The 26481-nt window shown below is 45.7% G+C and overlaps 3 protein-coding genes and 2 non-coding genes across 10 annotated transcripts; 1 reads left to right on the forward strand and 4 right to left on the reverse strand.

Annotated features, from left to right (window-relative positions):
• Positions 1-1397: 1397 nt before the first annotated feature.
• map6b (microtubule-associated protein 6b) lies at positions 1398-7866 on the reverse strand. 4 transcript variants are annotated; one of them, XM_030380445.1, is made up of 4 exons: positions 6728-7866; positions 5191-5404; positions 4397-4445; positions 1398-3319 (listed from the first exon to the last, which is right to left on the reverse strand). In XM_030380445.1, exons 1-3 carry the CDS (start codon positions 7450-7452, stop codon positions 4401-4403), a joined length of 984 nt encoding a protein of 327 aa, XP_030236305.1. In that variant the 5' UTR covers positions 7453-7866; the 3' UTR covers positions 1398-3319; positions 4397-4400. The 4 variants fall into 4 exon arrangements, with proteins under 4 accessions (XP_030236305.1, XP_030236306.1, XP_030236304.1 ...); XM_030380446.1 differs by having other exon boundaries at positions 1398-3322; XM_030380444.1 differs by lacking the exon at positions 4397-4445.
• Positions 7867-8117: 251 nt separating this feature from the next.
• On the reverse strand, positions 8118-12790 carry thap12b (THAP domain containing 12b). 2 transcript variants are annotated; one of them, XM_030380438.1, is made up of 6 exons: positions 12451-12790; positions 11734-11854; positions 11526-11633; positions 11389-11425; positions 11145-11275; positions 8118-10747 (listed from the first exon to the last, which is right to left on the reverse strand). In XM_030380438.1, exons 1-6 carry the CDS (start codon positions 12537-12539, stop codon positions 8834-8836), a joined length of 2400 nt encoding a protein of 799 aa, XP_030236298.1. In that variant the 5' UTR covers positions 12540-12790; the 3' UTR covers positions 8118-8833. The 2 variants fall into 2 exon arrangements, with proteins under 2 accessions (XP_030236298.1, XP_030236300.1); XM_030380440.1 differs by having other exon boundaries at positions 12358-12482.
• A 548-nt stretch (positions 12791-13338) lies between these two features.
• trnap-agg (transfer RNA proline (anticodon AGG)) lies at positions 13339-13410 on the forward strand. Its single transcript has one exon. It is a non-coding gene; the product is annotated as a tRNA-Pro (tRNA).
• Positions 13411-13679: 269 nt separating this feature from the next.
• trnap-cgg (transfer RNA proline (anticodon CGG)) lies at positions 13680-13751 on the reverse strand. The gene has a single exon. It is a non-coding gene; the product is annotated as a tRNA-Pro (tRNA).
• Positions 13752-14018: 267 nt separating this feature from the next.
• dyrk1ab (dual-specificity tyrosine-(Y)-phosphorylation regulated kinase 1A, b) lies at positions 14019-25982 on the reverse strand. Of its 2 annotated transcripts, none has more exons than XM_030380442.1 (11): positions 25138-25982; positions 21536-21732; positions 21100-21192; positions 20794-20982; positions 20473-20620; positions 20075-20361; positions 19641-19787; positions 19326-19466; positions 18868-19171; positions 18197-18321; positions 14019-17898 (listed from the first exon to the last, which is right to left on the reverse strand). In XM_030380442.1, the coding sequence occupies exons 2-11, from the start codon at positions 21653-21655 to the stop codon at positions 17308-17310; spliced, it is 2145 nt and encodes a 714-aa protein (XP_030236302.1). In that variant the 5' UTR covers positions 21656-21732; positions 25138-25982; the 3' UTR covers positions 14019-17307. The 2 variants fall into 2 exon arrangements, with proteins under 2 accessions (XP_030236302.1, XP_030236301.1); XM_030380441.1 differs by lacking the exon at positions 25138-25982 and adding an exon at positions 24329-25090 and having other exon boundaries at positions 17308-17898.
• Between the last annotated feature and the right edge of the window lie 499 nt (positions 25983-26481).

The following is a 26481-nucleotide window of genomic DNA, read 5'->3' on the forward strand; positions in this document are numbered from 1 at the left end:
AGAGACACACTTCTTAAATTAGCCTCATGCCTCTACAAATTCTTCATCCTTATTTTAAACGTGACTCGCAAACAAGTCGACAGCACTGTTTAAATACAGCACGCTAATCTGAGTGCAAGACCCAGACAAGTCTGGACGAGATAGAGTTGCATTAGGCGGCTCCAGTGCCATTTTCTATCTTCTGTTGCATTTTTAATGGAATGCTGCAAACCCAAGACCCCACAACACCTGAATTATTAATGCGGCTTTAAGCCAGGATGATGAAGCCATTGACCACTAGGCCACCACGCTTCAATGATTAAATTAGGAAGTTATCACGTTATTAACATTACATTTGAGCATTATATTCCTGTCCATTGCAATTTGTATATATACAGGACACATTTCAAATCTTAATACAATAAACACAGTGTGTGTGTGTGTGTGTCTGTGTGTGTGTGTGTGTGTGTGTGTGTGTGTGTGTGTGTGTGTGTGTGTGTGTGTGTGTGTGTGTGTACGTGTGTACGTGTGTGTACGTGTGTGGTTGGATTGGTGGCCGGGTGTGTGGGTGTGTGTGGGTGTCTAGTGATGATGATGTATCTAGTCTAACAACAACATTACCCGTTGTCAGGGATGCGTGTGTTTAACCTTCGGGGGATAGCACCACATGCATGACGTCAGACAGAGACATGTTGTCCCACACTCTCACTCTGCTGGTCAGGAGGCAACTTCAGGGCTTTTATTCAGTCTTCTGTCCCCTGTTTGAACTGTTGAACAGTATCCTCCTGGTATTGCAATGAAGTTTGAAGATAATTACTCCCACTCAGATCTTTTTTTTTGTTTTATATAATATACCAACAGAGATATTACACCGCCAGAGAGAAGATGGATTGAATCAAGGATCAATCATGATCCGAAAATCCATGACAAATGAATTGAAAACATTTGATGACTAATGTAACTAATAGCGTTAGGGTTAGGGTCCACTAAAGTCTTTTAATCTCTGCAACACTGTTTGGATCTATTTGTTTAAGGGATAACAAACTAATTTCATGGTACTTGTGAGATATCATTTTTATATCGTACATATAAGCTCTTTATTTCAATAATAAATTATTTGGTTCTATATCAGTTCATGCATAATCAATCATGCAGAGGAAATTTGCACTAAAATTATGTTGACCGGAAAAACCAAAATATGCATAATCTCTAATTGTATTCACCTACAAATGTAATATTATCACATAAGGTGGAATACACACACACACACACACACACACACACACACACACACACACACACACACACACACACACACACACACACACACACACACACACACACACACACACACACACACACACACACAAACTCAATTACACAGACACAAGACAAAGGATCGGACCAGACACACAAGGTCATTGGGTTCTAAGGTTTTAATAGAAGTTCATTCGGAGAGCAAGCGAAGAGGGACAAGCACAACACCACAACCACAATCTGCATCAGTATATTCACATCCTCCATGGTGGTCTGACCCCCCCCCCCCCCCCCTCTACACACACACACAAAGCATCACATCATCACACACAACACGGTCAGGTAAGATATAGCACCAGGTGGTATCGTGCACGCTAGCAGCACACAGAGTGGGTCACTAGCAAGCAGCAGACTGCGGGGCACAGCCGCCTTACATACACGCGCATATTCAGGCACGCACACACACACACACACACAGACACGCACACATTCACAGAAGCCAAGCAAAGAGGAGGCACAACCAAACGCGACTGGCACTAGTCCGGGCACTCAAAACCTGTCAGCCAATCACACTGCAAGGATTTTTCTTTTTTAACAGGGCGGAGGGGGCCGGTGCGTACAATCAAGACACGGGAAGGTTGAGATACTGCCATCTCATCTTAGACACAAGCAGAGGATGTTCGGACGGTGGCTTGGAGATTGTGGCCCCGTTTTTATAGTCGTGTTACAGCAGCAACGGCAGACCATTGAAAGTGAGGGGTCATAGTAAATACAGTACAGGGTTGTCTATGTCATACACTTCTACAGGGGTCCTTTATGTTTTTAGGTTGTTGTGTGTCACACAAAGACTGTGCTGTACACACGGTTATTGTTTCTAATGTGAAGGTGAATTCAACAAGAAATCCCAGTGTTGGTGTGACCGTTTGAAGGCAGAACTACTTTTGCTGGTGGGTTTACTTTCGTAGCACTGAACAGCTGCTTAACTAGTGTCTTAGTCTGCATCTCTTGTCAAAGTCTACTCCCTTACATCGCGTTGACGAAGGTCCAACAACATGCATTATACGTAGAAAGGTCTTCAAACGCCCTAGAAAAATCCCCATGGACGGTGTCCTACACAAGCTAACAGACGTGGTCTATATGTCCTACTACAAGGTGTGGTACTTGTCGGTACCGAAAATTGAGTCTTCGTCCATGCAAGCTGTGGCAATTATATTACAGTACATTTGGTTCCTTAGCAACCAAACGGATGAAACCAGATCTCTCCCCGAACAGTGAAATGGAGCCCAGGCCCATACAGCACGGGCACTGTTACCAGGAAATGCAACAGCAGTTTAGATGTTGAATCAGCAGCAGACCATAGGAGTCGATACACTTTCTGAAATTGAAAATAAAAACACTGACAGTGTGGACAGTCTTAACGTCTCATTAGCGTTTCAAAGAGATTGCGATATTTCTATTTTAAGGGGGGGAAGGAAAGGGTCTCCCCCCCGTTTGCTAAAATGTACATCAATGGCTTTAAGATTCTTAGCTTGAGTTTAAAGTATATAGAGGTACATACATATGTCAAAATGTGTGCAAATAAGGTGCTCAGATATATAGAGAAAGCAGCTATGTGTAGAAAACACATACAAAACAGCCTCACCCACGAGGTGGTTCGCAGTTAAGACACTCACACACATACAACAAACAACCACACGATAATCGTCTCCAACCGTTGAGGAGCTAAACAGAATACCAGTGTGAGCAGCCACAGAGACAAAGGGGAGCCGGGTATTAAGGAGCAGTCTGCCCAGACAGAGGGGTGAGACAGGTTAGTGAGATGCACCTGGACAGGGGACAATGAGGATTAGGATGGAGAACACCGAGGGTGATGTGTTCAGTGCTTTGCTTCGGCCAGTCTGTTGCTCATCTCTTTGCTCTTCTTGGTGACCACGCCCTCGGGCGTGGGGGTGAGTGGGGAAGAGGCCTTCTTCCTGGCCGGCTGGGCACCGGCAGCTAGCTTCTCCTTTGTTTTCTTCACCATTCTTCCCGTCGTGGTGGTCGGTGTCTTTTTTGGTTTGGAGCGAGACGCTGGCTTGTCGACCTGCTGGGGAGCCGATTTAGCAGATTTAGCAGCGAAATCGTAATAATAATAAAAGATGTATACATCACTGATGATGACGATCTTTGTATTCATTCGTAATAGGAGGCCTCTCTGGCTTTAGGCTTCCTTCTTATCATGCAATACATACCCCCGTTATCCTGTCATTACACATGATTGCCCAAATGTCGCCAGAGAGTGACGTTTGCATAATGCGGTTAGTGGGAATGGAGCCGCGAGTAACTCTGTAAAGATCGTGTGGATCCATGCCATTCTTTTGGTGTTTCGGTGATTAGCGCAAAGCTCTGTACCTGTGATGATTACACCTGGCCATGGGAGAATACCAACATTCCTGTTATACAGTCGATATGGTATGTTAAACGCTGATGGCATGGAATGGTATCGTTGCCAAATGCCACGCACTTATCCACATGTCTGGTTTCAAATATACTCTAAGACCACATATGTGAATAATGTGTGTGTTGCCATTACAAATCTATTGCTAACTGGTAACAAGAAACAGTGAACTGTTACATTGCAATAGGCTTCTTCCACTTGGACTCAATGTGAGCCACCTGTCATCCATCCGTCCACTCAGTCACACCCAGTAGAACACGTTGCAGTTGGTATGTTAGTCACTGGAGTAACTGGAGCTCATCAACAGGTGGTGAGGTAGTAACGGAAGGTGGGCATACAGTGAAGAAGTTGCAGTTTGTCAAAGGGTGGGACTAGTAACTGAGTGGCAAGTGTGTGTGTGCGTGTGTGTGTGTGTGTGTGCGTGTGTTTGGTATTGTGTGTGTGTGTGTATGAGTATATGTGTGTGCATGTGCATGTCCGTATGTGACTGGGTGCACGAGTGTGCATGTGTGTTGAAGAGTGTGTGTGTATGTGTGTGCATGTGTGTGTGCAAATGTGCATGTTCGTGTTTGTGTGTGTGTGCATGTTTTTGTGTGTGAGTGTGTGCACAAGTGCATGTTTGTGTGCACGTGTATGTGTGTGTGCACGCACAAGTGCATGTTTGTGTGCACGTGTAAATCTGAGGTCAACCTCCATGCCTTCCATAGAAAATAGGGAACACACCTGACTACAGCAGATTTAGTACAGAGCTGCTTTCATTCTCTGAGAGGTCCTACAAGAGTGAGAGAGGGAGTGGCCAAATAAACACACGGCATGCACACACACATTATGTTAACATGCATGCGGAGAGAGGACATCTATTCACACAACAATGATGTTGACTTGACAGATTAATGTTACACATTAAACATTCACAGTTGTATTCTAGATGGAAGATTTCACGAAAAGAAAATTCTAAATGTAGCATGGGTAAAATGATTAATGTTATATTATTGACGTTGTTTGGTCTTTCTAAATACTTGCACTGATTGTTTTTTCTCAAATAATTGTAATTACATTATTAACAGCCAGATAGCAGCCTTTGTAGTAATAATCTATTTTTTAAACTACTATACTTTATTTATAGGGTTAGGGTAATGTTATGTTATGTTATTTAACATGTAAACGTTTCTCTTGCGTTATATGCCCCACCCATGACTGCTGTGAAGCTATTTAAAAGAGTGAAGAAAAAACAACCTTGAGGGCAATGACAAAAATACAACAGATTGTGTCTAACCAGTCCATTAAGGTCATGTCATCCTAAAAATGGGTTTTGGAAGGGGGGGAGGGTTAGCGGCGATAGTCTCTGACATCAGTGCATTACAATAAAATTTAGCGAATACAAGATGGCGATGTAAGAGAGAGTAACAGAGAGTATCCATATCCACATGTAATGACCTGACGGACAGCACTGTGCACATGGCTCTGTGTGTGCCTGCCGCTAACTGAATGCTCTCCATGTGCTGGGGTGCGCTCACCTTGGCGGCCTCCTTGCTGGGCTCGTTGTACAGGCTGCGTATCCTCCGGCGATCCATCAGCTTGTTGTCGGCGTTCAGCAGCTTGCCCTGCTCCCCCTTGTAGGTGGAGCTGTAGCTGGTCTCCTTGCGGACCTCCACCCCTGGGGGCTGGAAGGGCGTGGACGTCTTGAAGGACTTGGTCGGCTTCACATCCTTATAGGCCTTGAATTCATTCCTGGGGCAGGAGGAGGAGAAGATGGAGGAGGAGGAGGAGGAGGAGAGGGAAGGAGAGAAGGGGGTAGAGGAAGAGGAGAAGGAAAGGGAAGGGGAAGAGGATTGGGGAGGAGAAAGGAGAAGGAGGAGGAGGGGAGAGGGAAGGGGAGAAGGGGGAAGAGGAGTGGGGAGGAGGAAGAGGATGGGGGAGGAGGAAGAGGAGTGGGAAGGGGAGTATTGGGAAGAGTAGATGGAAGGAGGAGGAGGACGAGGAGGAGGAGGAAGAGGAGACGGAAAATGGAGGAGGAAGAGGAGATGGAAAATGAAGGAGCAGGAGGAAGATGGGGACACGGGGAAGAACAAAGGAGGAGGAGGAGATGGATAGGGGAGGAGGGAAAGAAGCGTTGAATAAAGAGGAGTGACAAGGGGAAGGAGGAGCAGAAGAACAACAAAATCAGTGTGACACAAAGCTAACTCTTTCACAAAACAAACTCTGAAGAAAATCACATATAGCAAATAATGGTCGTTTTTAATCCTTCATCAGGCTATTCAATCATCCTATAGTAGTATTTGTAATGATAATGCAGAAACCTCTGATGGGAAACTATTACCATGACAATTGAAAATTTGATTTGTTCCAATCTAATGAGCAATGTTCAGACCGACTCAATACTCATTAACTTGGGAAAGAGCTAATTTAATCTATGAGCTCTAGCAGCTTTAAATCACCAAATTGTTTGCCTTCATGTTATCTGATCAATCTCTCTGGTCAGACTGCACAAAAGTCAACCTGTTGTCAACATGTTTGCATATGTATTGATTAAAAAAAGCATGATTATCTTAGCCAGTGCTATATCAGAGATCAAATGTATCAGACAAATCTTGCCAACATTTGACCATGATAATTCTACCTAAAACGTGCAAAGCCATTCTCATCTACATAAAAGGCCTACAATCAAGCCCACCTTTAATTTGTTTAAAATAATCCAGTTCAGCAAACTTCAAATCAACGATGGATTATTTACAACCACTTGTATTCATAATCTATCAAGAAATTGGACGACTCATGATTTGTTTCACACTTTGAGAAAGAACATTGAGTATGGCAGTTCCTAATCCATGGTGGTAACATTAATTTAAAACAATTGTCTTTCTTGCCACTAAAAGGCGCGCCTGCACTAATAGCCTATTACCCCAGGGGAGGGGGGGGCGCGCTATTAACTATTCAACTACCAAGGTGCTAATATGCATGGCTTCAGCCTCAATTTCACCAATTCATCAGAGTTCGGGCACCCAAATCACTTCATTTCTATCCCTCCCTTGATCCCTTGATAGGTCGACCTACCTGTAGCTACTCCCCGTCGACACCACCTCCTTGATCTGTCTGTTGAGAGCGTCTGCGGCCGCCCGGCCCTTTCTCTCGGCACTGGCATCAGAGGGCTGCAGCTTCTCCTCCTGTTTCTCAGCGGTTTTCCTGTCTACAGATTTTTCTCTCTTTGCTGGTGTTGTTTTCGCCACCTCCTTGAATTCTTTCTCCTGCACCTTCTCCTCGATCTCACTCTTCTCCACGCCGCTCTCAGCCTCGGCCGCAGCGTGCTCTTTCTTGCTGCCTGCGATGCCCTTCCGTCCGCTGGAGGTAGTGGTGGGGCTGGGCTTCGGTATCCAAGGGTGGTCGCCCTTTTTGGGGATAGGCCATGGCTTGTAATCCTTCTGATACTGTGTTTCCGTATTGAACGGGCCCGTACAGGGGTGATACTCGTTCCTGGGTTTGCAGCTTGGCTCGGGACGCACTTTCCATGCCTGGTAGTCTTGGCGCGTGACGGAAGCAGAGCCATCTTTGCCCCCTGCGGCACATGACGCCTTGGACTCCTGGTCCCCGAGATGAGGCTGCGTTTCTATGGCGATGGGGCCGCTCCTCTTCTGTCTGGGTTGAGGATGGTGGGGAAAATGCTGCACGTCGGCGACATCCGAGTATTTGGTGAAAACTAAAGGCACGGCGATATCTCCTTTGTCTAGTTCGCTCCAGAAGCGGTTGATGCAGCAAGCCCGCGTGATGCACGGCCAGGCCATGATCGATGGAGATTTGCTAAAAAATATATATTACACAGATTTAATCTAATGTGGGGCGAAACGCAGTCGACTTCGACACAATAGGCCCGAGTTTGCTGTCCTCTTACGAATCTGCGACCTGAAAAAGACAAGCCCCTCGCCTTTGACTCAGTAAAATGCTAAATCAGATATTCACCCTACTGCGTTTCCCTTCGGTCTCCTGAACCGATCTGGAGAGGATTTCGGGTAGACTGGGTCTTCCTTTTGCGAAGGCAACTAGATCATCTCAGGCTGCACTGGGTTTGGCGGTCGGCTGGTGTGGAGCACATTGCTTGCTGCTGGTGGCGCATCAAAACGACCCCACCCTCATGGATGCTCCTCGGAGATGACCGCTTTCTGCACTATGAGTTTGCAACAGCGATCACCTGGTCCGTCCCCGCCCGGCCCGCGAGGTGACTTAACCCCTCTCTTCACCTTACACACACTTTAGGGAATTATATCAACAGTTTACTACGGATATACTGGATGGTAAAGAAACGAATTAAAAAAGCAGCAGTACTAATATAATTGCAAATGCTTTTAAGTGTAATGACAAATTTGCATACGTGTATTTTTCTATGAAGGCGACAAAGTCAAGGTTATTTTTGATACTCCTCACAGAAAAGAACTTGCAGGTCTATTCGTGATAAATCTCAACCACATGTGGCGTCATCCCTTTAATTGATCATAGCCTACAGAATAAAGAGAAAGATATAAGCATTAACAACCATTGCCACCCAGATGCTTACCCGTTGGTTGCAGGAGCGGTCAATATTCATTTAGGTGACCGTTTGAAATCCTAAGTGTGTTTCGACGTTGTCATACAATTCCCAACATCAGTATTGTTGATTCACTAAACAGAAAAGTGCTTTCCACGCCACTGGCGGTATGTTCTGCGCGACTCATTCCAAATGTCTTGCACTACTTTACTCCATTTTATTTGTATTTAGGTTCCACCAAACTCTGAGAACAAGACCCATTTAAAGATAATCAATCGGATTTAATACAATTATATTGAAACAAAGAACACATATATATATATATATGTAGACAAAGAATATGTAACGGGCTATGTTTAATATGAAATGGATGAACATAACATGAGCCAAAATACACTGACTAATATTTTATCAAAACCAAATAGAGAATGAGTCAGTGTACCGGTCCCATCACTGTTGACAACCCTATACATTGTGGAAGGGCGAAGCACATCACCAACCAGCATTTCTCCCTCTTCCGGATCAGGGAGTTAAAAAAAACGTTTTCTTCTATACATCTGCTATTAAAGTCTCACCATAACGACCTAATAAAATAACGTCAGTAATAAATGTCTTCAAATAGCCTCTCGCACCCAAGCTGCACCTTATGTGGTTTTGGTGGTGGTGGGTGTGGGTGTGTCCTCCTCCATAGGCTCCTCCTCCCCGGCAGGCTCCGCCTCCCCAGCGGGCTCCGCCACCCCGACAGGCTCCACCTCCCCGACAGGCTCCACCACCCCGACGGGCTCCACCACCCCGACGGGCTCCACCTCCCCGACGGGCTCCCCCTCCCCCTCTTCCTCCGGGTACAGCCGGCAGTACTGGTCCACCATGACGTCCAGGTCGTGCTTGACGTGCGCGTTGACGTGCAGCACCGCCATGCTGCGGTTGCGCTGCGCAGGGGGCGTGGCCTCCAGGTAGGCGCGCAGCCGCCGGCTGGCGGGCTCCGTCTCGCCGTCGTGGTCGAACCTTAGCGCGGGCAGCGCCGCGAGCACCTTGAGGAAGGAGTTGACGTTGGGGAAGAACTTGACGTCGGGCAACTGCAGCGTCTCATGGATGCTGGTGGGCAGGCGCACCTCCTTGCCGCGGTGCTTCCACTTGATCCTCCAGCAGTGCAACTCGGCCGGCAGGGTGTCGGGGCTGGGCAGGTCGTCGCGGTACACGTCGGCGTTGTTCTCCTCCGACGTGTTGAACCTCATCTGGCCCATGACGGCCGGCACCAGCGACAGGCACATGAGGGCCTTGAGGTTGGTCTCCGAGAACATCTCCTCCACCTCCTGGATCACGCCGCGGATCACCGGGATGGTCACGTACTCCTTGAAGTATGCCTCCGCCTGGACGTCGCCCATGTCCGCCGAGCGCTGCTTGCGCAGGAAGAGGCGCGGCACCGCCACGGCGACGTCCAGCTCGGCCGCAAGGCCCGCCGCCTCCTCGAACCAGAACTCGTGGTAGACGTCGATGTTGTCGATCACCTCGTTGAGCGAGTGCAGGACGGCGGTCAGGCTTTTGGCGGCGAAGAACACCTCATGGGTCTCGCCCTGAAGGTTCCTACCGAAGGCCCGGGTGTACGTGAGCGTGTTCTTCAGTATGACGATGGTGACGATGAGCTCAAAGTCGGCCAGGATCTCCGAGATGGAGTAGGCGTCGGCGACGACGTCGCCGGGGAACCTGCCGCCGTCGTTGTGGCGGACGTTGTCCATGCAGAGCACCAGCGACTCCAGCATGTCCACCATCAGGTCGAAGACGTTGTGCTGCTCCGTCCAGCAGGTGCGGCTCGCCTGCTTCAGCGCACTCTCCTTCTCCTCGTTGCCCTGGAAACAGCTGGCCAGGGCCTTCTCCAGCTCGCCCTGCGCCGACGGCCGGCGGAAGAACGCCTCGATCTTCCTGAGCGCCTCCATGACGTTCTGCACGTTGGGGAAGGGCAGGCTGTTGGCCAGGTGGATGTTGAGCGCTGTGGTGGAGCAGGGCATGTGCAGGGCCAGGGGGTACTTCTCCATCAGCATCACCGCCACCGCCTTCATCTTGGTGGTGGAGGTGCCCGTGGCCTTGTGGGCGTGGCCCCGGCAGTCTTCCATGCTCAGCCCCCAGCGGTCGCTCAGCTGGCCCTCTAGCTTCTCCACCAGCAGCAGCTCGCTCCCCTCGAAGGGCAGCAGGTCCAGGAACTCCTCGCGGAGGAGGTTGCGCTGGTTGACGAAGCGCAGGAACAGCGGCAGGTGCTTCTCTCCGTCGAACTCCACCAGGTCGCCCGTGACCATGGAGAAGAAGCGGCTGTCCCTCACCTCCATGAGGATCTCCTCCCGCACCGTGTTCTCGCACACCTCCAGGAGCTGGCTCTGCTGGACGTCCGAGAGGTACTGCGCGTTCACCGCCGTCCCCTCGAAGCGCTTCCTCAGGCCCGCGTCCCCGGCGTTCATGTGGTAGTTCAGCAGCATCTGGAAGTTGCTGTTGCAGTAGGGCCCGCTTGCGTCCGGGGCTCGGCCCGTGGTCAGGGGGATCCCCTGCTTGCCCAGCAGAACGATGACCTGTTTATGAAAAAGAGAGGAATAAGCAATAATAAAAAATAAAACAATTACACTTAAATAACATTTAGCTACAAAGAAAGCCACAAATTAAAGTCTTTACTTGCTTCACCATTTGGAAAGGGGAATGAAAAGAAAATGTCATTCATTCATTAAAATGTAATTAATCTCACCCCTTCTCCCTAATTTATTAATCCATAATTTTATGAGCCTTCTAATTACTCATAATTCCATATAATTCCATAAATTATCAATAGTTAAATTCATTACCAATTACGTATTCATCCAATATGATTATCTAGCTATATTTTAATACGGGTTTAACCATGCATCAAATATATAATAATCATAAAACATTATCTAATTGAAAATTCTATATTATATAATACTTTATATATACCTTGAACAAGGAGTGCAGGTAGTCTCTGAACTCCTTCTCCTCCGGGGACAACTGGGGCTCGCCGTCATTGGTGGGGCTGTCCTCTGCCGTTGAATCCTTTTTGGAGATCAACTGTGTGATGGAAACGGCCACTGGATGGGGAAACAATAAAACATGTTAATCAACCCTTTAGCAGAACTATGCTTATGCTCCTCTGACCGTGAGAGGTAAATACGATGTATACGAACACCTCGTGTTTACTTACATCTCCTCTCTTTAATCTTCCTTATGTCCTCTTCCGTCTGGAAAACAAATGGCAGCGGCGTGTGTGTTAATCAAATCAGCAAGTCTGCAAATCTACGAAGCTGCATTTCAATATGTCAGAGGAAAATAGTTTCTTACAAGTTCTTTGATTTGCTTGCGAAATCTGTTATGTGGATTTGTCAAGTGGCTTGTCAGATCGAACATAGTGGGGATGGCTGTATCCTTCAACACCGTTCGATACAGGCTCTGAAATGTACAGACAATTAAAAACCAACAGATCCGTCAGCAAACGTTCTGTGTTCTGAATCTGAATACATTCAGTGTGGGGTCATTGTTCAGAACTCACAGTTTTGCAGACCATTGCTGGGTCAAAGTGTTTGGCACACAACCTGTAGTGCTTGTTTAGCTGTTCTGCTGTCTTGGCCTCTAGATCTGCCCGGCGACAGTTTTCTACCCACATTCGGCATCTGTGAATGCAATAACACCAGAAAACAATATAAGCTGTGGATGTAAAGCACCGCAGCAAAGACAACAGGAGGAACACAGGAACAAAATGAATACAAATAAAGGTTTGACAAGTTGATTGAATACCAAATAAACAAATTAAAATAGGCATTTATTACAAAAACGTTTATACTAGGGTAACAATTTAGGTCATTCACTGTAAGAACCTTTTGGCATTAAAAACATGAAGGCAAATAACGTTACATTATACCACCGTTAAAATATGCTTATATAACTAGATGTAGTATTTGTTTAAAGTTTAAACGAAACTGTCATTCCTAGGATTATCAAACTTTAGGGGGCGCCATTAAGTGAGGTATTAAAGCTGACATCCAACCTTGTCCATGTCGTTCATCGGCCTTTAGATGATTTAATAATACGAATAGAAAGTCAAAAAACACAATGGGCATAATGTGTAGCAGAAACCATTCATTCTCTCAGGCTGTGAAGTTGTGGGGTACTTTACAGGCACTACTACACTGCTGTTAAGCCAGCGTGCTGTTGTCTGGCCCCACGTCGCATCGGACCGTAAACACGGCATCTTTCCTTAGTTTCCTACCGTTCGGGGTCCCTTGGAAACCGAAAAAATGCCAATTCCGACTGAGTGCTCTTCCGCGTGCAGTTCGGAGCCGCGCAAAAATTGGGCATTCTCCCTCTTACGGTGGCTAGCGCACAGCTAACATTAAATACCACATCAAATTAGCTGCTTTGTTTATTAGGCAACTAGAAGGCTATGGCTAAGACAGATGTCGTAATCTATCCTTTTTTTTTTTGAGGGGTAAAACATCGGCCAGTACATATAAATGGCAGGTATGTACAACACAAGGAGTATAAACTGCGGGCTAGATTCAAAACAGCGGACTGTGGTTCTTCTGCTCGGCTACTTCCGGTGTGTTTCCGGAAGCTCTACTTTGGGCAGGATGATGTCTTTTTTTTCTTTTCTTTACTGATCTTGATTAATTCCACAATTTGCTCTTCATAACGTGTTTTTTTTGGTAGATCCACTTAAATATAGCGTTTGTAAGGTATATGGCTTCTACAGAGCTAGGTTTAACTGTCTTTGACATCTTTGTCAAAAGCACACGTTTGTTGCAGGACATATTCCTAATTATTTCGCCTGTGTTCTCTGTTCTCTGCCCCCCGTATTACCCCTCCGTCATTTGTGCTTGTGTATGTGTATACTAGATTATAAACATTAAACTCAGATTTACCGTTTATGTAATTTGAGGATATGCCCTTTGGACATATAGGGCATTACATGACGCTGTTCTACTTGAACACGTAGCACGTGTCCCTTCTAACTTATTTGAGTATCCACCAATAGAGTTCCTCATTAAGGTAAGCTCCAGATATTATAATTCTTTCACATAACAAGCAACATAATCCTCAGCAGTAGTCATATCGTGTTTGCGAATATTTTTGCTATTGGTTTGGTTACATATCACGTGGCTCGTTGGTCTAGGGGTATGATTCTCGCTTAGGGTGCGAGAGGTCCCGGGTTCAAATCCCGGACGAGCCCAAATTTTAGTTGATTCGCTATTCTTTATCTTTATAAATAAAAACTGAATTAAAATAATGTATTCGTGGCACCGATCATATACACATCTAATAATGGCGCACTCTATTAAACGTCAACGTATTTTAATGAAATTACTTCTATGTTACATGGTAAAATTAAGATATATGCGATACAAAAAAATAGATACACGCAAATCCTTATAGTGATACAATAACATTGCTGCCAAAATCCTTAATAATTATTTTTCTATGTGTTTTGGAAAAAACTATGGGCTCGTCCGGGATTTGAACCCGGGACCTCTCGCACCCGAAGCGAGAATCATACCCCTAGACCAACGAGCCACGGCATTGCTAAACGTGAAATCTATGTAAATAACTGTCTCGAGTAGACTGATACGTTCCCAGATAACTAACGTTCTTATGGGGTTATGGACTGGGATACGTACAACATAGGAAGTAGTCAATCATCTTGATTACCATTGAAACAACGACACGGGACGATATACGTTCTATGTACATATGTAATAAAAAGGCGTTGGGTAATGAAGCTATACCGACAACTGTGAGAACATTTTGCAGGAAAAAGACAAGAATAAAGACACAGAACAATTCAATTAACTTCTTTTTATATATCATACATAAGACTGTCTTAATATAATACAAAGGGCATTGTCATAAACACAGCAAAGTCTTGACTAGATCTTACAATCTGTGGATACATGGACTTATCCTTTCCCCCATGCTGTTCAATTCTATAGTGCATGATGCATGTACAAAAAGTGATAAAATGTGAAATAAAAAAAATGAAGGAAAATATTCAAATTAAATCAGAGGATTGAGACTTTTGTTGGGTGGTAAGATAATGTTAACAAGTATACTGATTTGTGTAAAACCCACAAACTAAACAGGCTTATGGAAAATGGAACCTTTTTTTTTTCCAACCATGTGCTTCTCATATAACCAAAAAGTAAAGTTTGTGATGTACATGCACTTACAATATACCCTGTGAACATTAAGGTTTGAAGATCTAGCTTTCCCTGTTTGATTCAAACCCTACCTCATAATGTTGTCCTGATGCAGTCAAGTACCACTGCCAAAAGGCAAGGTTTTGCCACTAAGAAAACAGGAATTCCTGCCCACCGAATGGTCACCAGATTGACAAACATAATCAACATACCAGCAAGGAGCAAGGTAGTGAGTTCTATACTTCCTTTATTAAAAAAATATAAATATATACATAAATTCTATTTCAACTATTAAAAAGGGGCTGCATTTCATGACAACTGCTCTAAATAAGAGGTCAATCAGCATGATCTGAAATAGGCGCACACTTACGAGTCACTGCAGTCAAATTTTTTTTTCAGTCTTTATTTTGGAATGTTAAGTACCAGTATGAAGGGCCAGTAATCAAGTCACTGGCCAATTCTGAATGTCTCAAATTCTATGGGGTATGAAAAATGATTGCAAATTTGCAATTGACCTTGACATCCAGATAAAACCCCAATCAAGTTATAGGTAGCTTTACATTTATATTGTGGAAATAACAAGTATGGTATTTATTTTTGTCTGTATGATGTTCTCCCCTCTTAATTGACACTAAAATGACCTTCGACCCTGGCCTCTGCTTAAAAGGCGGTTGTGGGCAGGTTTTTTTCTTCCGTCTAAATTTTTCAAAGTTGATAAAAATGAGTAACAGAAAAAAAGAATGCACTTTTTAAAATCCCTGATAAAAAATAACAAAAAAATAAAAACAAAAACCTAAAGATTCTGGTTATTGACTGTAATGATCTGAGAGGACATGCATGTCTGCCTAAGCCAAGCATGGGATTGTGGGCTTATGGGCAACGGTTTCCCTTTAAATAGGACCACAATCACAGGGATCTGCCCTACCACATGAGCACAAGACCATTCCAAACTCAACTCTGATCTCCCAAAGTTATCACCGTCCTGCCAGAACCACGACCTAAGGTCTCCATTCATGGCAGAACTTAGCACGTTGACCAAATGATGTATGAAAGGCAGCAAAACCCTTTGAAATAGTATGATGGGGTGGGGGAGGGAGGGGCAAAAGAAAAAATACGACACAAATAGAACGCATTAGTCTCTTTTTCTTTTTTTTTCTTCTTTTTTTTTTTTTAAACCATCAGCTTCTATCCTGCTACTCTGGGGCCTGCAGAGTAACTACCAAATGTTTCTAAACATACCAAAGTTTTTAAAAGACTCCCAAAATAATCTACCAATTAATATGGAAACAGTTTTGGTAAAACGAATCTGGTCATAATACACAATAGCCAACGTTCTCGACGACGGTCTCCGGTTTTGCTAAAGTAATATATTGCAGCTGTTGTTTTTTTTTTGTATTGACGTTAAAATAATCATGATAAACTTTTGCGTCAAAAGTGGTGAACTGCTACATTATTGGTTACAGACACCTATATGCTATAAAACAACTGCTTTGGTATAAAAACATATCCAAAGGGAAAATAAATTCTTGAAAAATTCACAGCATAATTTGAGGAGAAAAAAGGCAGTCACGTAACATTTTTTTTCTTCCGTTTCCACGTTTTGGATGGAGAGACTTGTGCAGGTGGTTCTGATGAGGAACTACATGCAAAAGCGGAAGGGGGGGAATAAGTAACCAAAAAAAAGCAAAAACAAAAAAAGGGTAGACTCTGGAATAGATAGTTCTTTCCACTGCAAAATCCTTAATTAGTGAATAAGATTCTCAAGGAAGTAATGTTTAGGAGGTTGTTGTGTACAATAAGACCCTGTTATGTGGGGCCCTGCTTGAGAAGAAAAACTTTGTAGAGAAAGGCCTCAAATTACCATTCTTATTTACCTTTTTATGTTTGTTTTAATTTCCTTAAAGAATTAAGGGCTGTCTAGAGAGAAAAATAGAGAAAAGCCATCTTAATTCAAATAATAACGTCCAGCTCCGTTCCATTCCAAGTCCGTGAGTCGTAAGGCCAAAGGGTTATCCAAGAACCAGCCACTGACTGTCCTGCTGCTGCTGCGTGGGCGGGGTCTTCTCGTGGCCCGCGCCCACCGCCGCTCTCGTCTGTGCCGGGCCCTGGCGCAGCGTGCAAGGCTGCGGGCCCCTGGGGCCCGAGGGGCGGCGCCAGCACCCTCCGCTACCGACACCGGGTCGGTGTCTGCGTCGGCGTGCGGGGGGGTGGGGGGGGGGTCTCCTTCCTCCTGCTGCTCCCCTTCTCCGACCCCCATCCCCCCCCCTCTCTGTCCTGGCCAGCACGTGCTCTAGGGACTCCACCGTGGTGTGTGTGTGTGTGTGTGCTCCCCTTTTGACAGAGTTACACCATACCGACCGACAACATGAAATATCACTGCAAACACTCCCCCCCCCTCGTCAAGCTACAGGATTTACAAGCAGCTCTTAGGTAAATTTTCCATTAAAAAGTAAAAAATAAAAAGAGGGCAAAAAAAAAAAACCACAACCTGTGGAACGGTTAATGTCAGACGTTCCACGGCCTGAACCGAAAGAGGACGCCGCGCGCGTTACCACCGACGGCTACCTGTAAACCAGCCTCAAACGTCGTTCTGAAATGCTCCTCAGAAGATTTTGCCACATAATACCATATGGTGATTGTGATTACATGGAACTGGTGAAATGGTAAGATGGATGTCTCGATCTTACTATGGTTATTCTGCAATATTACTTTGTGCCTAATGATTGCAAAAGAAAAAAAGAAAACGGATGTAAATTACATATATACTTTTTAACCCCAAAAAAACCGTTTTTTTTTTTCCTCTGTAGTAGCGGTTCAGTGATATCTCCCTTCTGACGCGAGCAGCTTTTTGTTCTCAACACACCTTGTAGTAAAAAACACCACCTTAAAAATGACGCACAGGGGGGGGAACACACAGCCAAATGTCAGCGCAGTCACGAGCTGGCCATGGAACTCTGCTGCACACACACTCCGGTCATCGGAGACTCCTCTCGGTCCATGCCCGGCCTCAGGCCCAGGTGGGCCTCCCCCAGGTAGTGCGCCGGCCCCGTGTTTGTGCCCATGGGGAACGCGGGGTGCGCCGCCATGCTGCCCGTCTCCTGCCGGGGGTTTGAGAAGGCGCCCAGCCCCATGCTCAGCCCACCGTTCTGACTAAAGTCCAGGGCGCCCACGGGCAGGTGGCGGAGCTGGTACGCCTGGTTGCCATGGTTCCCAGTGGAAGAGGAAGATGTGGAGGAAGAGGAGGCAGAGGAAGACAGGGAGGTCATGGACAGGTGGCCATGCACCACCTCCATGGAGTCCTGTGTCGAGGAGCTGTGTGTCGGGGAGGTGTAGTGGCGCGGACGGGGCCTTGTGGCCATCATCTGCCCGTGGTGGTGATGGGGGTGTGAGTGGGGATGCAGGGCCTTGGGGTGCTGGGGGGGGACGTGGAAGGTGGTCTCCTGAACCGGGTGGGTCTCTCCAGTGACGGACTCGGGGACCACGCCGCCTCCCCACACCAATGGAGGAGGGTAGGGCTGCCTCACCTGGGATGGGATTACAGTACACCACAGCGTCGTTGAGAGGAGCTCATTCAATGTTCTGGGTTAGTAAGACATGATGATAATGATAATAATAATAATGTCTCCAAGTGGGGTTAGTCCCTTCCGTTTTCGAAGATATGCAAAACCTTTTTGTAAATGTTAACAGTAAATAAAAATGACAAATTGTGTTAAAATGTGGTTGCGTTGATAATTCACAGATACAGGGTCATTCTTTATGTTATATTACAAGACCTGGAAATAGACCTTCCCATATCCTCTACGCTCTTCCTCCCTGACTGACCTGTGGGCAGAGGCTGTCGCCCTCGATTGCGGGCATGACCGGCCCAAAGTGTCCTCCACTGTGCAAGTGGTGATGGGTCGGGTCTGACCTCGCTCGGCCACTGGTACTTGTCCCAGACGACCCTCCTTCAGGGGTAAACACAAGGTTCATGAGCGGAAAATTGTTACACAAGCAGAGCACGCCACAGCCCACTGGTACAACCATCAGGATAGTACAATGATCAGAACACAGTGAGTTAGGAGACCTACTGCAGATACAAAATACCATCTTATTGTAAAATAAGACACAGAATAATACACTTATATGATAATATAATAACATAATAATACAAAGATCAGTAGTGAATTTATAGAAACTCTTCAGAGGAATAGCTTAATCCCTATTGCTTGATTCCTTTACGGTCTCTGTAGCCCTAATAAAAACAATCTGCATTTACATACCACTTTTCAAAGCAGTAAACGCTTTAACAAAACGATCCAATTAGCAACCAGGGGATAATTAGGTGGCCATGTTGGTAAAAGGGCCCAGGTTTGGTATCGGGCCAGGAGTGCCACGGGATCCTTATTAACCACGCGTGTATCGCAACGAACCCACGGAGAACACGCATGGTCTGAGCGGTACAAGATCCACCCCCCGTTGTCTATAACAAAGCCAGATTAAGGGGTCCGCACCTGAACTCGAGGAGGTGCTGGACGTGGTTCCTGAAGACTGGGACTGCTCCAGCGCGGGGCTAGTGGACACGCTGCTGCTCGTGTTGGTCCCCTCGTCGGCAGTCTTCTTGAAGAAGCTGTGCTGCAGGGCATAGTAGGGCTGGATGCGGCTTTTGGGGTCGTAGTCCAGCATCCGCAAGATCAGGTCCTTGAACTTCAAGTAGTCGGCAACCGCGTGGCCGGACTCGCCCGCCCGGCGGCCACCTGGCCCGCCCGCCTCCACGCCCAGGATGGAGTGGAGCTTACGAGAAGCTGGGGGCTTGTACTGTTGTGGACGGAGAAGGAGAGAGGGAGAGCACACCCAGGTCAGCACACGATGCACCGACAGCGGACGGGTCGAACCGCGCGGGCCGATGATACAACCGCATGCTTTATCCGACGGTTTGTAGCAAAGATAGCATCAATACTGATTGGATTACCCGTTTGCCATCTTTGGTCTTCTTTACACTCCATGTACCATCCGAGAGCTTCTCAAAAAACTTCCTGGCCTTCGGAGCTAGGTCCATTATGTGGTTCGGTGGGATCCCGAGTACTTCTACGATCTTGTTCATTTGATCCACCTGAAGAGGAGGAAACGTTGGGTTAGCGACTACATCGTACAAAATGTAGGCCATATAAACCTGTGTATTTACAAAGGGTACACCAGAAGTCTAAACATCCAACCACTTCTGGATGTTAACCTCAGCAAGAAAATCTTGAGCTGAACCCTCGGTCCGTAACGTGTTTGAGCGTACCTCATTGGCTCCACTGAAGAGGGGCTCCCCCGTGTGCATCTCCACCAGAATGCATCCGAGGGACCACATGTCTATGGCCAGGTCGTAGGGCATCCCCAGGAGCACCTCTGGGGAGCGGTAGAAGCGACTCTGGATGTACTGGTATATCTGCAGAGAGGAAGGAGGAAAAGGTCATTACACCACTGCTTAACCACAGCTCTAAGTTGGCATTAGCGTAGAACGCGTAACAAAATAAAAGAGGGGTGTTGATGGGGTCTTTTAAGATCTGGCTAGGTACAGCAGCGGGATATTAGCATGTGCAGCTAACCCTGGCTTATTTACAGCAAGCAACTTGTCTGTTAACCAGTGAGCATCGTCCCCATCAACTAAATAAATTGAAAAAATAAAAATATCTGTGGCGCTTCGATAAAACGTCAAGACTCCGGGCCACGCACCCTCTGTCCCAGTTGGCACGAGCTGCCGAAATCCACAATCTTGATGGCGCTCCTCTTGGGGTTGCAGAGAAGGATGTTCTCGGGCTTCAGGTCACAGTGGATGATGCTGAGCTCCGGTGTGGCCAGGAAGAGCAGCGCCGTGCACAGCTGCTGGGCGAACTTCCGCGTCAGGTTGAGGGAGACGCCACGGAAGTTGGTGTTCCTCAGCAGGTCGTACAGGTTGTAGGAGAGCATCTCGAACACCAGGCAGAGGTGGTTCCGGAACATGAAGTGACGCTTCAGGTGGACTGTTGGGGAGGAGAGGAGTAAACAATGACCGTTTGCAGGAACGATGTGTGACAAAGCTGCAGGTTTCCCTGGATACAGTAAAGATATTAAAGGTTTTTATTTCCTCTTACCTATGTAGTACTTCATCTCGGTATCATGTTTGTTCATGAGCTCTAGGAGCCGCACTTCAATCTGGGCTTGATTGAGGAAAGCTTTCTTGTTCTTAATTATTTTAATGGCAACCCATTCTTGCTCTGCACGGTCATAAGCCTTCACAACCTGCAGACATCAGAGGGGAAGAGGGAAAACACAGATTAAAATCGTGAAATATTTCACTGGAAACTTTATTTAATGACATCAGGACCAATCAAAAATAGAATTACAGGAAGGACAATGCAAATCAAAGAAACTTCAGAATGAGCATCTTAATGTCCACGAGCTCGGCGACGCACCTGTCCGAAAGACCCCTTCCCTATCAAGGAGTCGATCTCATAGCGGTCCATCCACTTCTCCCCGTTCTTGACGATGTAGTCATAGTTGTCATCGTCGTAGCCATCGTTGAAGACCTTCCTCTCCTTCTTGTGGCTGGAGTCCTCGCCCTGCCCCTGTTGGTGGCGACGCTTCTTCTTTGCATAATAAACCTGTGGCGGTAAAACCGGAGGAGAGGCGGTCAGCGAAAAACAGTAATCCTCCTTTGTGAGCTTTTTAACACAAGTGTCATTGTGTAAACTAATTGAAATCCAAAAGTTTACACAAACCTCATTGATGTGTTTGTATGTTTTGATAAGGTCAATGGAGAGCTTCCTCAAGGGAGCCGAAGTTGGGTCACGAAAGCACTGGGGCATGTGCCTCTGAAGAAGAAGAACAGAAGAGGCCGAGGTCAGAGGTACGCTTCGTATTAATAGCATGTCCACACAGACACTGCAATCAAATGTCCCCTTTACGTGGGGGGGGGGAGACGACAACTTGTTACAAAGCATTTCATTCTTCATAAATCCCTCACTTATCAAAAATAATTACAATAATCGACAGTAGTCCGGTCGCTCGTTTTGTTATCATGACAGTATTGTACAGAAAATAGCCTTGCTCCGGGTAAAATGCAACAATGTCAATTATATGATATCAGCTTATTATTATTATGGTGCACCGGCAGAATGTGACCAACAGCCGTTCATTAAGGAGCGCGGGTTCTACCTGATTGGCAGTGAGCTGTTGGGTCTGGTCGCTGTACGGTAAGACCGCAACAGATTGGTCAGTGCTTGGCTGGTGGCGGTCACTGTACTGCTGGTGCGTATGGGGCATTGGAGCAGCCATCTGAAGACCAGCAGTGTGGAAAGAAAAAGAGGGCGCAAGCCGGACGGACGAAGGTTTGCATGCTGAAGTCTCTCCTCCTGAAGGGAATTAGGATCATCATGAGTTGCACGTTAACTCAATTCAATGTGGGCTACAGGAGAACACTGGACGAGCCGCGCAGCAGGGTTTCTGTGTGTGTTTAGAGAACAGGTCTATGGGTTTTTCTGTGCTAGACATCATTAGGCAGATCACTGTCCTTCAAGACATCTCAGAACAAATAAGAATACGCGTAAAACCATTAAGGATATCCATGTTACTATGAAGTGCCTGTACTGGCTTTTGTATGACAAATAGCTAGGTTTAAAGAATCAAATGCCTGTAGGAGATCTAATTTACAGTATATACATACATGCATGCATAAATGTTAGCATATCAAGCTTTACAGTTTGAATACACAACAGTAATCCTAAGCATATTAAACTGCATTGTTTTAAGAGCAAATAATGAAATAAGATCATTATTTTCCTGTAATTTACAATAAATAAATACATTAATGCATTAAAGAATGATCACATAATAGAAAATAAGACATATAAATCAACCTTTGCATGAAAAAAGGACCAAAGGAGTGGCTTTAACAGTAAAAAGGGATGAAAATAAAACCTATCCACACTGTACAGTGAATCATCCTTCATTTTAAGCCAGAAGGAATAAAAAAAATATTAAATAGCATGTTCAGCTATCAGCATCTCTCTCCAGACAACACAATTCACCAGTGCTACACAGTAACCACTATTCAGAATCCCAGCAACAGCACCTAATTAGCATAGCCTATCACCACAGAGATACAGCGTGATTTGGCAAGCCCATCAATGCACAGACCAATCACAACGCAGTATGCAAATAGCCTACTTTTGTTGCCAGGGCAGAGCTGCTCCCATTTTCCAATGAGAAAACAAGAAATAAACAAGAAATAAAATTGAACTTTGGCACACTTAGACGCTGCTTTCAACACAAGAGCCTGACAGCAAAATAGCAGCACAGCCCAAAACCTGCACTCCATCTGAGAGCGTTAGAAAACGTTAGAAAGCTGACCCAGCTGAGGAAAGGGGAAGAATACAGGTCCAGTGAAGGAAATAAAGGATTTATAAGAGGCAAGGAGCAGACTGTGGAATGGAAAGATAGATGTACAATGTCAAATTGTCCCATAAATATATATTTATAAATAAGAAATAATTGTATATATTAAAATATTTGTATTTGAATTGTGTATATTTATATATAAAAAATTAAAAAGCAGAAATTTTCATTGAATTTGAGATGGATAATTTTACAAAGCATTTCACAAAAGTATATATGTATGTATGATTTAAACGCTCTTTTAACATAAATGAATTGCAGTATTATCAAGTTAACAGACAGACATGGGATTGTAACCCACTTCCTTAAACGCAATTTCATGCCCAGAATGTCAACAATGCTTAATTTAAGGTTAGGAGGAGGCGACAGCCATAAAGTAAGCATACATCTATGTATATGTATGAAGGGGTGAAAGGCCATCAAACCCATACCTAGGACACAATATACCAATTTGTAGATTTACAGTTTAATATAGAAATGTGCATGTTGTAGCCACTCCGTTTTTAGAAGATTAAACATTGTGTCCACCAAAGAAGTTATAATTATTGGTTTAAATATTATTGTGCCTTCCCTCCAAAGGTTGATGTACTTGACAGCTAATCTGGATGCATCTTGTCCTGCATTAATTTCATATCATCCTGGGACGAGAGTCCAGCAGCGAACCTCAACCGACTACAAAAAGTAAAAACAAAATATTATCCATGGTAATCTTTGCTTGGATTTTACTTTGTTGTGGTTCAACTTTAGTTCATAGGCTGTTAGGTAAACCTAACAATATACATTTAAAATGTGTCATGTAATATGTTTATAGATGTCAGGCAGGTCAAAGAAGCCAGGCAGTCAGAGAGCTGTTTACTTTTTCTCCCGTTAATAGCATTTGTTCCCTGGAATGTTCTTGAACACAAAATGTGGGCTATTTCTAAAAGAAAGTTAAATATATGAAATGAAGCGGCCTGAAGAAGGCAATGGTCATCAGAAAGACAAATGTTGTGGATTTAACATCACTGGATGCCTCCCCTGAGCATGTCTGATTTTAAATGTTAAAAAGGTGTCAGTCGGTGAAGATATCACGATCTGATAGGGATCAAACAAAAATATATATCCCATTTAGAATAGTTGTTAGGATACATTCTTTGTGGCAGTAATTGAAAATGCTCCAACAATGCTCCACCAAAGTTCAATAAGTACCAACACAAACCCGAGGAATCTCCAATTCGTCTGAACACAGACACAATCTACAATGCAATAATACATCCACCACAGCATACATGTTGAGATCATTTTCCGTTTTCAGTACCGACTTATGAACAGTTCCCTCTGTACCGTCTATTCACCACAGCATCACCGGGGCCTAAATATGTGTAAATATAGCTAGCTAGCTATTATTAGCCGTCACGTATCAGGACCAAATCACATCTTTAACACTCTTTACCTCGCATTCTCACACCAGGCATATATTAACAACCATTTAAACGCCAAATAAACATGCAAAGGCCAAAATCATCCATAGACGTAATTCATGAGCATCGGGCTCCATGGCAGCACTGTACTTACAGTCGATGGGCTAGATCTCGTCATGGCTGGAATTCAGAAAGCATATTCAGCCTCTTTCCCGTCTCCATCCGCTACATACCGTGTGTAAATATCGCAATATTGCAATATTTTAACCTGCAAAAACAGCTAGATTTCCACGAATCAGGGGTACGGGGCCGCTTCCACTCAACGTTAGCCAGCGCCGTTAACCGTCAAGCTCAAATCTGCGGGACAAGCGAGTAGTCCACCTCTCAGCCCTCCACCGTGCAGCTAGTGACGATGTGCCCAGCAGCCAGCGGGTTACGGGCCCTTTCAGCGGGCTCGTCAACAAGCCAGCCTCCACCACTAGCCAGGTTAGCCCGATGGTTAGCCAAATTAGCAAAGGTGGCTGTGGGCTCACCTCCACAGTGAAAACACACACGGCAACAGTGAAAGTACCGAGACATATAGCCCACAGCACATCGGCTATCATTAAAAAAATGATCTCATAGATCGCAAGGTGAGCGGTGCCCGTCAACCCACAGCGCGATGGGGCTGACTGCTAGCTACCTAGCGCCCGGGCTTGTCCTGTCCAGTGTTAACAATGGTTCGTTGACCTACTGCCTGGACGGACCGGTACCACCAGCCACAGGGACGACGGTGGGGACGGTAAATGTAAGCTGGCTGTCATATCCCTGACCAGCAGCGCTATGTGACTGTCGGCAGACGGTGCCGTCGCCCCTCCGAGCCGCTCCGTCTACGGTCAAGACAGGCGGACTCGTCAAGGGCTGGGGAAAAAATGAATAAGTTGGACAACAGCGTGGTTTAAAAATGGTTAAGATTGCACTTACCCCTGATGGCACGATCTTCATTTAAAGTCCAATAACCTGTATGATGAGGCAACTTATCCAGTTTGAGATTCTCCCCTCCCTGCGCTGTTAGCCAGGGACGTTAAACCCGATTCCCCTTCCTCTTCACCCCGGCGAGGTCTAGAACCATCCGCGGCCGGCTACTCCACCATGCCCAGCGCACTAAGTTTGCTCAGAATCCGAACGGGCCACTCAAGGCGTCTTTGAGAACAATCAGCTGGTGACTAGCTGCCCGCTAACGTTAACTAGCACGCATTACTCACTAGCTAACCTTAGCCGAACGGGCTAGGCTAGCGAGTTGACAAAATGAACGCGGCTAGCATTAGCCCCGTTTGCTAGCTTTAGCTCCTTTCCTCCGAGCTAACGATTAGGAGCTGCCCGCTAAATAAACCTCGTCGTAAATTCCGATTTGTCGTGTCTCTAGTGCTAGTTTCCGCGACGGGTATCTTTTCGACAGACGTGACCGCTCGGCTGAATCCCGGAGGTCTGGATCGCGTCGCAAAAAGCGTGTCCTCTGATAATTTTTTGGATAAGAATTTTATGTCAATTTTCACAAAATGGCGCGCGGTCCAAACCTGCGCAGTGAACCGGCCCGGTGGACCGGAGACGCGGACCGCCGCCGCCGCCGCCTAACCGCCTTAACTCTTAATAGATCGTTTGCCTCTTGATTTTCATGATCCGTTCCACTCGACGCGTTTCTTTATCGAAAAATGTCAAACATATATCCAGTGACAGCATTATTCCGGCGGGAAGGGAGAAGATTTGAAAAGACTGAGGCTGGGGGGGAAAAAAACCCTTCTGACAAAATGGCGATGCTCTGGCTTGTTACCATGGCAACTGTCAATCAAAAATTAAAATACCCCGGATGTACCAATGACGAATAAAAATCTAACTATGCACAGAGCCACAGAGTTGTAGTCTCACATCATAACTCTGTTTTTTTTGCTCCTTGTTCTGACGCCAAATGAAGAGATCTGAAGATTCGGACCGTGTTTGTTTTCATGGATGTCCCTAGTTGATTAAGCATTTATTCATGTTCTAACAATGGAATATCCCAACGAATGTAAAAAAAAAATCTAAGGGTATGCATGCATGCTTGCCATGTAGTTTGTGTGTGTGTGTGTGTGTGTGTGTGTGTGTGTGTGTGTGTGTGTGTGTGTGTGTGTGTGTGTGTGTGTGTGTGTGTGTGTGTGTGTGTGTGTGTGTGTGTGTGTGTGTGTGTGTGTGTGTGTGTGTGTGTGTGTGTGGGTGGGTGGGTGGGTGTGTTTAGGCCTGCCTGTAATGGCTTACCAAACCTACAATTTCAACGTGATTTCACCAGATAGG

This window comes from Gadus morhua, chromosome 16, assembly GCF_902167405.1.
Source record: "Gadus morhua chromosome 16, gadMor3.0, whole genome shotgun sequence".
NCBI classification, from domain to species: domain Eukaryota; kingdom Metazoa; phylum Chordata; class Actinopteri; order Gadiformes; family Gadidae; genus Gadus; species Gadus morhua.

What these genes read in the sequence shown, in the direction of transcription:
- map6b (XM_030380443.1), bottom strand. Translation starts at nt 7,452, where the DNA reads ATGGCCTGGCCGTGCATCACGCGGGCTTGCTGCATCAACCGCTTCTGG. An exon ending in TCGACGGGGAGTAGCTACAG is followed by an intron (nt 5,405 to 6,727) that starts GTAGGTCGACCT and finishes CTCCTGCCCCAG; the next exon opens with GAATGAATTCAAGGCCTATA. An exon ending in CCAGCAAGGAGGCCGCCAAG is followed by an intron (nt 3,323 to 5,190) that starts GTGAGCGCACCC and finishes TCGGCTCCCCAG; the next exon opens with CAGGTCGACAAGCCAGCGTC.
- thap12b (XM_030380438.1), bottom strand. Translation starts at nt 12,539, where the DNA reads ATGCCCAATTTTTGCGCGGCTCCGAACTGCACGCGGAAGAGCACTCAG. An exon ending in CAGCAATGGTCTGCAAAACT is followed by an intron (nt 11,634 to 11,733) that starts GTGAGTTCTGAA and finishes TGTACATTTCAG; the next exon opens with AGCCTGTATCGAACGGTGTT. An exon ending in GAAGATTAAAGAGAGGAGAT is followed by an intron (nt 11,276 to 11,388) that starts GTAAGTAAACAC and finishes TTCCCCATCCAG; the next exon opens with TGGCCGTTTCCATCACACAG.
- dyrk1ab (XM_030380442.1), bottom strand. Translation starts at nt 21,655, where the DNA reads ATGGCTGCTCCAATGCCCCATACGCACCAGCAGTACAGTGACCGCCAC. An exon ending in CATACAAACACATCAATGAG is followed by an intron (nt 20,983 to 21,099) that starts GTTTGTGTAAAC and finishes TTACCGCCACAG; the next exon opens with GTTTATTATGCAAAGAAGAA. An exon ending in GCGACAGCCTCTGCCCACAG is followed by an intron (nt 17,899 to 18,196) that starts GTCAGTCAGGGA and finishes ATCCCATCCCAG; the next exon opens with GTGAGGCAGCCCTACCCTCC.